Source organism: Vigna umbellata, chromosome 6 (assembly GCF_029865625.1).
Source record: "Vigna umbellata cultivar VRB3 chromosome 6, Vumbellata_1.0, whole genome shotgun sequence".
Taxonomy (NCBI): Eukaryota; Viridiplantae; Streptophyta; class Magnoliopsida; order Fabales; family Fabaceae; genus Vigna; species Vigna umbellata.
Window position 1 is genome coordinate 19294001 of NC_142170.1, and position 12716 is coordinate 19306716.

The following is a 12716-nucleotide window of genomic DNA, read 5'->3' on the forward strand; positions in this document are numbered from 1 at the left end:
AGAATGATTAAATAAGGGTAAGATGGAATTTATAGTTTTATAACGGTGCAGGAAAAAAAAAAGGTGTTGGAAGCAGCAGTCAATCCCATACCATACCAATAACGTGTAATCTATGGGATCTAAAATTCCATATTTCTTGGGGGATAGCATCCAATATTCACTCCCAGTGACTATGAACTATGAATCCTGCAAGTTGGCCTTAGCCTGTTGTAGCTTCAACAATTTGGCCACCAATCTCATTTAGACAGAAGCACACAACAATATTTTGTAATTGCTAAGTTAGTAAGGAAATTCTAGTTTGATGATGAACTGCTGACACGGTGGTTTGGCTGCACCATTGGATAGATGTAAAAGGATTCAATAACGGTAACGATGCACAGTAAATCTTGGTGGCATAACTAAATTCTGTAATACTCAAGACTTCCAAAAGATCAGAAATTCAGACTTCAAAACTTCAATATACAACCACTTTCATCATAGAATCTGAAGGAGTAATAATTAGATCGGGAAAAGTATAACTGTTCAAATTCTTAGAAAGTCCTCTGACTCAAAACCATCATGTCTCGCAAAGAGCAAGTTATTGCTTCCTTCCTCTTCCTTTCTTGCTTGGTTGAGCATCCATTTGCTCTTTTCCAGTGACTTCTGATAGATCAACTGCAGAATTACAAGTGATGGAGAATGTAGAAAGAAATCTCAGCACCAGACAAGAAAAACACAATCAATGTAAACCATAAAGGAATATTGCACTGAGTGGTTTCGTATTCTCAAAAGAATCTGTCTTTGACCAGTTTTATAGATAACACGAATGTTGCACAGAAGTCTTTTTAGTTAAAGCATCATCACATTAACAGCTTAGAGTAAGACATACCATCAGGACCACGGGCCATCAAAGCAAAGAACATATTGTTCAGTTTTTCCATCTTCTTAGCCTCCTGTGCTTGGTCTGTCTTGTACTTTAGACACTGTAAAAAGTACAACAATTGACAATTAGAAATTAAGATTACGAGGCTAATAATGTAAGAGGCAGTCAATCATAAAACAATGGAAAATGATGCTAATTGCTAGGAATATAATTATTACAAATCATTGAATAACAGATTTTGTTCTGCTAATTAAAATGAGAGCTCATACGCGGCTAAATTAAATTTTCACCACCAACAATCATGAGAATTTTATTAGTATATTATTTTCTTTGTCAGAATAATTATAATGTTAGAGTCATTATTAAGTCTAAGAAGGGAGTAGTGTGTTGGGAGCTGCTTCCTGTTGTACCTAGTTATGTCCCTAGGTATCTAGTAAACTTTTTTGATCTTTCATCTTCCCATTATATCAGATTTCTATCATTATAAATAGAAGATGATTAGAGGGGTCTTTCAAGCCCTCAAAAATATATTTCCTCTCTGTTTTAATCTTAAGCTTCTTTTATGCATATTATATTCTTCTTTAGAGAATCTGATAGAATAATTTTATTGGCAGAGTTATATACCACCCGAATTAAAAGGGCAACCCAACTGAAACATTAATGGGTAACTTCACGTGTATTGCCGTAGTTAAAGAAGTATGGAGTTACTTAAGATTAAAAACAGAGAAAACACTTTTGGAGGGCTTAAAGGACCCTCTTATGGTCTTCTATTTATAACAATAAAGAGCTGATACACTAGGGAGATGAAAAAATCAAAGGACTGTACTTGACTGCTAGGAACAGAACTAGGTATAGTTGGAAGAGACTTCCCAACACACTACTCCCTACTTTAGACTTAGTGATTACACTAGCATACACAGATTTAATTATTATTCCAACAAAATTGATATTATATAATCAACATAATCTAGATTATATATGTATTATTAGGAATGTTTTTATTTATTTCCATATCACATATTTATTTTCAGAGGATATCAAATTTCATCTATTCATTGCATTCATTCCTTTTTCTAGATAGATATAATTGAAACACCCACGTTGCTTCATAAACACGGTCTCAGCTCAATGTTTCTTTCTTTTCTAAAGTTTATCATAAGATCTTGTTTTTCGGAAATGTGTCCGGTAGACCCATTTGTCTTTGAAGGATTTTTATTTTTTTGCAAACCTTTCACAGGTTCCCTTTCACTATTTAGGCACAGCTTCCAATGAGTTTTTGACAACCACCACTCTTTCCAGCAAATATAGGGTTGTGATCGCATCGTGCCAATTCATCCACAAACATCATCCAAAATGCAAACCATGTTATGTCATCGCATTGGACATACAATTGATAGGTATTTGAAGCTAAATGGGAAAACCCTTCAATCACACAATATTGCCCAACCATATATTGTTAAGTCACCTGTTGCTCCTACCTTATTGGTTGATTTATCTACACCAATGTTTAAACACTTTATGGTATGCAACATGCCAATCCTCCAGTAACACTGCTTTGGTGGCACACACCGTAATTCATTCACTGGTCTCTCTCAATCTCCCTCCCTTGGTCCTTGGGTCATTGACTCCAGTGCAATTGATCATGTATCTAGTAATCCTTCTCTTTTCTCTTCCTTTACTACCGTTGTCAATTTTCCTTTTATAACTGCAATTAATGGTTCACAAACACAAGCTTGTAGCATAAGTACTACATAACCCTTCTCATACCTTACAGTTGACTTTGTTGTTTTTATACCCGTAATTGATCTCCTAATTTACTTTCTATTACCCATTTAACCAATTCCCATGATATTATCCTGAACTTTATTAAAAATAATGTTACCTTGGAGGATCGGATATCAAACCAGACAATTGATGCTAGATTTGAGTCACATGGCTTTTACTACCTCTCTCCATCACCACGGCTATGTGCTTCGGTGATCTATCAATGATGATTCATTAAAAATTAAGACATCCCAGGTTGACAAAATTGCAAAAGGCAATGTCTGTCTTCTTTGAAATGTGAATCATAATTAAGTAAACATGTTCCTCGATCTTTTCTTGACTGTCTTAATAAACAAGTTGTCTCTTTTTCCTTTAATTCACTCTGATATTTGGCATCCTTCCCATACTATTACCCCTTTTTATTTTAAATATTGTTGCCTTTATTGATGGTTATTCTACATGTACTTGGATTTTATGGTTATTCTAGATATATCTAGACATGATTATTGAATGATCGAAAGTGTTTTCTATGTTTCAAACTTATATTTATGAAATCAAAAACACAATATTATATATGCATAACTTTTTTTCGTGGTGGCAATGCTCATGTGAATATTTGTCGAGCCAATTTCAATAAGTTATCAAATAATATCATTCACCAGACTTCGTGTAATCATAATCCTCAACAAAAAGGAGAAGCCAAAAACAAAAACATATATTTTATTCATACTATTTGGGTACTTCTCATAGTCATCTTCACCAATTTTGGGGACATGTTATCCTTAGAACATGCTATCTCATTAATTGGATGTCATCATCTTTCCTTAAGAATTGGGTAGCCCGCTGTGTCCTTTTTTCCTTGTTGCCCTCTGTACAATCTTTATTGTACAAAACATCACACTTGGTTGAGATAAATTTTTCCTTGGTTATTTAAATGTGTCTTCATGGGATATAATCCTTGTCAAAAATGGTATCGACTTTTCTCTTCTGATCTTCATAGGTATAGTGGAGGACATGCCTAATCCTTCCCCATCAACCTTTCCTGCACTAGATCCGGTCTCCTCTAAAAATGATCGGCCTATTTTTGTTCAGAAGGTATACATTCTATCATTAACCCTCGTCCGCACCATACAAACCTTAGTTATCATCAACTTTCCACCATACACTATGCTTGTATATCCACATTATCTTCTATTAATTTTCCTAAGTCACACGGTGAAACTCTATCCCATCCAGAGTGGAGACAACCAATGATTGAGGGAGAAGTGTGCATTTCAAAGTAGTGGTACTTAGGTGTTGGTTCCTCTTCCAGCTAGAAAATCAATTGTTTGGTGATAATGGTTGTATACTCTTAAAACAAGACAAGATGGAACCATTGGTCGCTATAAAATTGGACTGGTTGCCAAAAGCTACACACAAATCTATGGCCAAGATTATATTGACACCTCCCCTCCTATTACTAAAATGACATCTATTTGACTTCTCTTTTCCATTACAGCCATTCACCATTAGACAATTTCAGCTTGACGTCAAAAATGCCTTTATTGTGTAAAAAACGTGGAATTTGAGAGCTTTTAAGTTTGTGTGGATCCTTTTTGAGAGCCAACTTTTGGAACCGTGTTAAGTTTCTTTTTCATTTTGGGCTCTTGTAAACCTAAGCCCATAAAACCCACTAGCAACAGAGAAAAACACCTTCATTGACCTGACATCACCACATCCTTTTCAAACTCTATTGCAACATGTGTCATCTCGTACCAGGCCCCCAAAATGCATTGCATGAACCACTGCAACCAGAGCTCTTTATTGTGTGCTTGAGGTTGCAGACTCTCTGTTTGGTTTCTCTACTTCTGCTGCTCGGCTTGGTTGGTCCATTGATTCTCTACTGTGGAAGAAATAAGGATCTCTAGAGCAATTATGATTTCAATTTGGATGATCTATTTTAGAGGTCTAGTCTAAGAGTTCAAATGTTGTGTTTTGCTACTTGGCACTACTAGAGTCATTTTTATGCTGCTTTGTTATTTATGACTTGTGAAATGAGCTTTGTGTGGGGTTTAGCCACTGACTTTCATATGCTTATTAGTATGTGATTATAAATTTAACCTTAATTAAATGTTACATGGGTTTTTCTCTCTTATATTACATGCATTTGTACGAATTTTATATATCTTATAGAACCTTATGCATCATGTTGTGGTTCCATGGTTTACGATTTTGTATCCCCTTTCCAAGTCTCAATACAATCCCAAGTTGAATTCCTTGGTGTATTGCTAACATTTCTCTAAAATTATCTAAATTATATAATGCCAGAGGAGAACGGAACATTCAACAAAACATTAACTTAATGTCCAATTAGGCCATTGATCAGCCTTAAACTCATATTTCATTCCAAATTATTTGGAAACACAGTCAGGCAATGTTCATGACATTGATGCTCGCCAAAAAACAAAAGAACTAATTTAGACTTTAAGCAAAACAGAATGAGGTGTTTATAGTCCTAGAAGAAGAGTAGTCCATTTATCCTCTATCCAAACCAAATACCTTATAAAGTGAGATACTAATATAATCAGATAGTAAATAATCACTAGATTACAAACCTCAATTTTCAAATCACATCAACAACAAAATAAATAGTAGAGTAAATTGCACTAACCACCTCTTAAAAATACAAAAAACATTCCTGAATTTTTCCATCCCTGCACACCTCCCTTAATTGTTTAAAAAACATTATACTAACATTCTTTATGCATTACAGTAACCACCCTAATTGTTTGAAAGCATTACACCGTCTACCCCTATAAGGTAGATGTTAATAAGCAGAAGGTGCTTGTGTAATTTCACATAACCTTACGACTGATTAGTGTAATTTATTCTACAAGCACCTCCACCTTTTTAACATTTACAGTAACTTTAGAAGGAGAACAGAACACAAAACTAGAGGAAAGAGAGGATCCAGTAGGTTAGAGTAGAGAGGGAGAATTACAAGGGAAAAGAGGAACAAACAAAGGCAGAGAGAGGGATCATGTATTAGGAAAGGGTCGTGCAGCAATTAGGGTATTTTGATCAAAATGGGTGATACGACCTTGGAGTAACAATCCAAAGTAATTCACCCATGGAACCAATTCAGCATGGCACACAACTCATTAGGGAGCAAAGAAAATAATTGGATCATGCCATTCATTAAGTTGGCAGCAAAAATAGACAACCATGAACTGCAAGATTGCCAAACTCTCTAGTTAACTAATAAACTGTTATGTAATTTTGGATGGAGGAAACAAGTTAACTCTATCTCTCAGCAGATAAACTTGGCTGAACACTTTAAACCCATTAACACATTTTGTATAGAAGAATCAAATTATGATTTCATGTTAATCCACATTTACAATCTCAAACATGCACAAAAGACTGGCATTTAAAAATTAAAATACATTGAATATATATTTGTTTTGTTCTAGAAAAACAAACTGATACCTGCCGGTTATCAGTGACCCTAAGTACCAACTTGCCATCACAATGCCTGTACTTCATGACATACCGTGTCTGCTCCAAATACAATTGAAGAAATTTCATTTTCAGTACGTTTTAATAGAACAAGAAGGACAAGTTGGATAACTTGGACAATCAAGAAACTGAATTATAAAAAATCAATTGAGTATTGCCCAAGTGAATATGAAAACAGAGCAAATATTCCAATTAAAGGCTTTTATAACAGTAAAATAAAACAAAAGTCTGAATGAAGTTTGTCAGGGTTATGTTACTTTAAGAAACGAGAAAACGTTGAAGGTATAGAATTACAGAGTCAGGATCAGCACGAAACAACTGAATGGATTGCTCCACAAATTTGTCCCACTCAGTTATGTAAACCATCGCACCAGACAGATACTTCGAAACAATTTTCTGCCAATTGTCAAGCTCTGGTCAACTAAGTTCACCTGCATATCAATGAGAAAAAAATGAAAATATAAAAAACCGGTGTCACTAAATTGATAACAAAGTGTACATATGATGAAAAATTAGGATCTATAGTCAGCAATTAAATTTCATTATGTCAACAAAACTAAAAAAACAACAAATTCAAATGCATAGTCTCACACCTCCCGAAATTTCACACAAATATTATCAACCGAATGAACCAATCCACATTCTCTGGTAAAAATAGAAACTCATGTTTATAATGAAATAAAAAACTTGTCAGAAAAAACAAATTAGATTTATATTGAAGATATCTCATTCTTATCGATCCTTGATTTGTCTACAACCCTACTTTCTTAGTAAATTATGCAAAGAACAATGCAAGTTACCCTATTAAAAGAGAGGAACATGACAAGAGAAGCCATTCAAGAAGTACCAAGTTCCTTCAGGGATCCAAAACCCACCAATGCCACATTGCATGCCATTTAAGCCTACACTTTGAAAACACACACACACTCACAAGTGACTAGCTAAAAATACAAAACCCACTGTTAAACTGATTTTTGTCACCTGAAATCAGAACAAACTAAGTTTTTCCACTAATGTAGGGGTCAACCTAGGTATCAATCCAAGGACTCAGTACAATTAAAGTTAACTCTTGTATTTTATTTATTTACTACCTATTAACTAATGCAAGGTGGGGAAATAAAAATGAAAGAATGAAATTTATAAAGGAAAAGAGAATTTAAAATCTGTAAACTGTTTAAAAGAAAAAAATGAAATTAATCAAAAGAGAAAATGTCAAAACTAAACTATTCTAAATGAACAACATCCTATATGAAAAGCTATTTAACTGTCACTCATTAAATTGGATCTATTACTATTTACACACAACTGAAACAAAACTTAAGACTGTGTATCATGATCAAAGAATAAAATCTGAAATTGAAAATACAGAAAAATCTAAACTAAAACTATTTTAATTTCCAATCCACAGTAACATAAAAAAATGAAATTAACATGGAAAAGAATTTCTAATCTATGAGAAAGAGTTCCAATTTAAAAAAAATAGAAAACAAGTAACTAGACCTACAGGTTGCAGATAGAATGCTCAAACTAAAATGAAGAACAATTTAACAAGTAACACCTAACTAAGGAGCAGAACAAACTCATTGGTTAAAACCATGAATCAGAAACCTAAAAGCAAAGATTAGTGCAGAATAGTATTCACTTGCAACTCAGGAAGACATCCTGTAAAATCATACCCTCTTGTATACTCTCTGTACCAAACCATAGCAATTGTGAGTCTGATGCAAGCTTTTATTCAATATCAAATGCACAGTCTAGTCTAAATGCACTTAAAACATACAATCTAATTCTAAAAACCTATAAATTTTCAATGAAAACAAACTGCCAGAAACAACTTATCGTGAACAGCAAATGAAATCAAGTAATAAAACCTAAACTATTATCAACCAATCAAAAGAATCCATAAAAGGAATCAGAATTGCATTAAACATTAAACATTGAAGATAAAAGTACATGATACCAGAAATCACCGAAAATCACGGCCTGTCACCCTCGCAACTCAGTGAAATCTAGAATCGAAGAAAAGCGCGATAAACCATGAAAGCGATAAACCTATAACGCAGTGTCTGTCACCCGCCGCTCTCTACTCTATGAAACTAAAGAATTGTCTCTCGCTCTCACTCTCGTGATCTCCAAGTCTCGTGAGTGAAGTCTGTCACCCTTCACACACTCGTTCGTGGAGTCTGTCACCCTCCGCGATTCACTCCCTAGAGCTAAGAATGGCGCCTGTCACCCACCACCCGTGTCTATTTACATAAAGAAAACCCCGGGTCTAAAGAAAAGAGAAAATGAAAAAAAGGAAAAGAGGAAACTTGCTTGTGATGCTTTATTCTTCTCTTCATCATCGGACGGCTACCGTTTATCTGTTTCCTTGCTTTGCTCTGACCGTCGAACCTATCGGCAGCTCCGGTCAGCTCTTCTTCTCCACCGGTCAGTGACGTTTGAAGCACTGGCTAAATGGCTTGAACATTGGGAGCTTTCCTCTCTCACCTTTAGCTTTGCCCTAGCTTTGGGTTCTTTCTTCAAATGAATTGCCAGCAGCGCCAATTCAGTGCATTCCAGCAGCGGTGCAGAAAGCTTCCTCGCGGCCCAGCTTAAGACGGCCCAATTCAGTGGCATCAGCACCAACTTCAAGCGTGGCAGCAGTGGCCCAAATGTTAATCAGCTTCAATTCAAACAGCCCAAAGAGTCCAGGAGCACCACTGCACAAAGAGTATTAATCCAAAATTAAAGAAAAAAGAGAAAATCAAATAAAAAAAAAAATTTTATCAAAAGATTTTCTAAAAACAATTTTAATTTTCTAATTATTTAAAAATTCTACAAAATACACCTAAAAACCTATTTTTAACTAAAATTATACAAAACTAAAGAATTTAAAGAAAAACCTAAATCTAGCCTAATTCTAAACAAGTAAAGACTAAAATAGACTAACATAGACTCCTAAACACCTAAAAGAATGCAAATTTAAGGAGTTATCACCCACTTAATGACATACCGTGTCTGCTCCAAATACAATTGAAGAAGAAATTTCATTTTCAGTACGTTTTAATAGAACAAGAAGGACAAGTTGGATAACTTGGACAATCAAGAAACTAAATTATAAAAAATCAATTGAGTATTGCACAACTGAATATGAAAACAGAGCAAATATACCCATTAAAGGCTTTTATAACAGTAAAATAAAACAAAAGTCTGAATGAAGTTTGTCAGGCTTCTGTTACTTTAAGAAACGAGAAAACGTTGAAGGTATAGAATTACAGAATCAGGATCAGCACGGAACAACTGAATGGATTGCTCCACGAATTTGTCCCACTCAGTAATGTAAACCATCGCACCAGACAGAGACTTCGAAACAATTTTCTGCCAATTGTCAAGCTGTGGTCAACTAAGTTTACTTGCGTGTCAATGAGAAAAAAATGAAAATATAAAAAACCAGTGTCACTAAATTGATAACAAAGTGTACATATGATGAAAAATTAGGATCTATAGTGAGCAATTAAATTTCTTTATCAACAAAACTAAAAAAACAACAAATTCAAATGCATAGTCTCACACCTCCCAAAATTTCACACGAATATTATCAACCGAATGAACCAATCCACATTCTCCGATAAAAAGAAACTCACGTTTATAATAAAATAAAAAACTTGTCAAAAAAAACAAATTAGATTTATATTGAAGGAATATCTCATTCTTATCAATCTTTGATTTGTCTACAACCCTACTTTCTTAGTAAATTATGCAAACAACAATGCAAGTTACCCTATTAAAAGAGAGGAACATCACAAGAGAAGCCATTCAAGAAGTACCAGGTTCGTTGCTTTACTCTGACCGTCGATCCTATCCACGTGGCAGCTCCGGTCAGCTCTTCTTCTCCACCGGTCAGTGACGTTTGGAGCACTGGGTAAATGGCTTGAACATTGGGAGCTTTCCTCTCTCACCTTTAGCATTGCCCTAGCTTTGGGTTCTTTCTTCAAATGAAAACGAGGGGAAGAGACCCATAAGGCAGCTGCTGCTTGTGCGCACCGTTTCACTAAAGTTGCAGACCCAACTTGTGCAATCAACCCAGTCTATGACAGCAGCGCCAATTCAGTGCATTCCAGCAGCGGTGCAGAAAGCTTCCTCGCGGCCCAGCTTAAGACGGCCCAATTCAGTGGCATCTGCACCAACTTCAAGCGTGGCAGCAATGGCCCAAATGTTAATCAGCTTCAATTCAAACAGCCCAAAGAGTCCAGGAGCACCACTGCACAAAGAGTATTAATCCAAAATTAAAGAAAGAAAAGAAAATCAAATAAAAGAAAAGAATATTTATCAAAAGATTTTCTAAAAAAAATATTAATTTCCTAATTATTTAAAAATTCTACAAAATACACCTAAAAACCTATTTTTAACTAAAATTATACAAAACTAAAGAATTTAAAGAAAAACCTAAATCTAGCCTAATTCTAAACAAGTAAAGACTAAAATAGACTAACATAGACTCCTAAACACCTAAAAGAATGCAAATTTAAGGAGTTATCACCCACTTAATTGCATAAAGTAAATATTCACAAAGTGGGGACCTACCACTATCAATAACAGCATGTCATGAAATCCTTCTAACATGACTCTCATTCATTCAACAACGACGTGGCAATAACAATTTAAGAATCAATCGAAATCAAATGATCCATGAAAAGTAAAAGACGTTATCAATTCGAGTCAATTTTGATCCATAGCAAAACAATCAAAATTGATTCAGTGCTTACCTACGAACTACGAGAAACAAAATGAGGCAGTGAAAACCTTTCGATGGAACACTTTGCGTAGTGCCAAAGCCGAAAGCTCGTAGGCACTGCAAGCAAGCCTTTTATACAGTAAAATTGGGTTAGACTTAGATATGCTTAAATGAAAAACCCAATTTCTGTTTCGTTATGTTTTAGAGAGGCGTTTTAACTTCTACATATGATTCTATAACTCTATCATGCCTTAACGAGTTTGACCATGCTTAAAATAGATGTTGAGCAAAACAGGTAGAATTGTAAAAAACGTGGAATTTCAGAGCTTTTAAGTTTGTGTGGATCTTGTTTAAGAGCCAACTTTTGGAACCGCGTTAAGTTTCTTTTTCATTTTGGGCTCTTGTAAACCTATGCCCATAAAACCCACTATCAACAGAGAAAAACACCTGCAATGACCTGACATCACTACATCCTTTTCAAACTCTATTGCAACATGTGTCATCTCTTACCAGGCCCCCAAAATGCATTGCATGAACCACTGCAACCAGAGCTCTTTATTGTGTGTTTGAGGTTGCAGACTCTCTGTTTGGTTACTCTACTTCTGCTGCTCGGCTTGCTTGGTCCATTGATTCTCTACTATGGAAGAAATAAGGATCTCTAGAGCAATTATTATTTCAATTTGGATATCTATTTTAGAGGTCTAGTCTAAGAGTTCAAATGTTGTGTTTTGCTCTTGGAATAGTCACTTGGCACTACTACAGTCATTTTTATGCTGCTTTGTTATTTATGACTTGTGAAATGAGGTTTGTGTGGGATTTAGCCACTGATTTTCATATGCTTATTAGTCTGTGACCTTTGTTATGTCTACATGGAGCAACTTCCTGGATTTGTTGCTCATGAGAAGTCATTTATATGGTATGTAGTCTAGACATCTAGGATTATTTTCATCTGAGGGCTAAAATTTGTTTAAGATTTGGATTGTGTTAGGATATTTACCCTATTTATCATCATTATATTGTGTCAAGGGTTACCCTATTTATCATGATTATATTGTGTCTAGGGTTGCCCTATTTATCATGTACTCTTGTATAAATTTATTCTTATAAATAGAAGATTAAGAGAATGATTAATCAAGCCCTCTAGAATTATTTTACAGATTAATTCTCAAGTGAATTCTATCTTACAAAAGTGCTTTCATTGGCAATAATAGAATTTTATTTTAAATGGTCTTTCCCTATTCCTCTTAATGCTTCAGTTTAATATAATCTAGTAGGTGGTTAGATATCTCAACCATGCCACCATTTGGACGAGTGCAGAGAATGCACAAGCCCTATACATGTTGAACTCAAGTCGACATAGATATAAAAGGGTGCATGGAAGGGACTAACTTCAGACCACCAGGCTTAAAAGGCATAAGAACCAATTCTCCTAAAAGCTTAAGCAACTAGATGTACACCTATAAATGGGTCTGTATCATTAAAAAATTAATGAGACTCGTCATTGAGAGTTGAGATCCCATTATTTTTTAGTGCATTGCATGGTATACAGAATCACATATGATTCTATAACTCTATCATGCCTTAACGAGTTTGACCATGCTTAGAATAGATGTTGAGAAAAACAGGTAGAATTGTAAAAAACGTGGAATTTCAAAGCTTTTAAGTTTGTGTGGATCTTGTTTGAGAGCCAACTTTTGGAACCGCGTTAAGTTTCTTTTTCATTTTGGGCTCTTGTAAACCTATGCCCATAAAACCCACTATCAACAAAGAAAAACACCTTCAATGACCTGACATCACGACATCCTTTTCAAACTCTATTGCAACATGTGTCATCTCTTACTAGGCCCCCAAAATGCATTGCATGAACCACTGCAA

The 12716-nt window shown here is 34.9% G+C and overlaps 1 protein-coding gene across 5 annotated transcripts; it reads right to left on the reverse strand.

Moving 5' to 3' along the window:
- Positions 1-348: 348 nt before the first annotated feature.
- Positions 349-10139, reverse strand: LOC148196905 (signal recognition particle 9 kDa protein-like). Of its 5 annotated transcripts, none has more exons than XM_088093462.1 (5): positions 9934-10139; positions 6419-6555; positions 6095-6163; positions 869-962; positions 349-654 (listed from the first exon to the last, which is right to left on the reverse strand). In XM_088093462.1, the coding sequence occupies exons 2-5, from the start codon at positions 6488-6490 to the stop codon at positions 578-580; spliced, it is 312 nt and encodes a 103-aa protein (XP_087949588.1). In that variant the 5' UTR covers positions 6491-6555; positions 9934-10139; the 3' UTR covers positions 349-577. The 5 variants fall into 5 exon arrangements, with proteins under 5 accessions (XP_087949588.1, XP_087949587.1, XP_087949585.1 ...); XM_088093461.1 differs by lacking the exon at positions 9934-10139 and adding an exon at positions 8615-8652; XM_088093459.1 differs by lacking the exon at positions 9934-10139 and adding an exon at positions 8441-8595.
- Positions 10140-12716: the final 2577 nt, after the last annotated feature.

Bases quoted from the DNA above. Each gene is read 5' to 3' on its own strand.
- LOC148196905 (XM_088093462.1), bottom strand. From the start codon at position 6,490: ATGGTTTACATAACTGAGTGGGACAAATTTGTGGAGCAATCCATTCAG. The intron at 963-6,094 runs GTATCAGTTTGT...TACTTTTTACAG, and splicing joins GGGTCACTGATAACCGGCAG to TGTCTAAAGTACAAGACAGA. The intron at 655-868 runs GTATGTCTTACT...GTAATTCTGCAG, and splicing joins GATGGCCCGTGGTCCTGATG to TTGATCTATCAGAAGTCACT.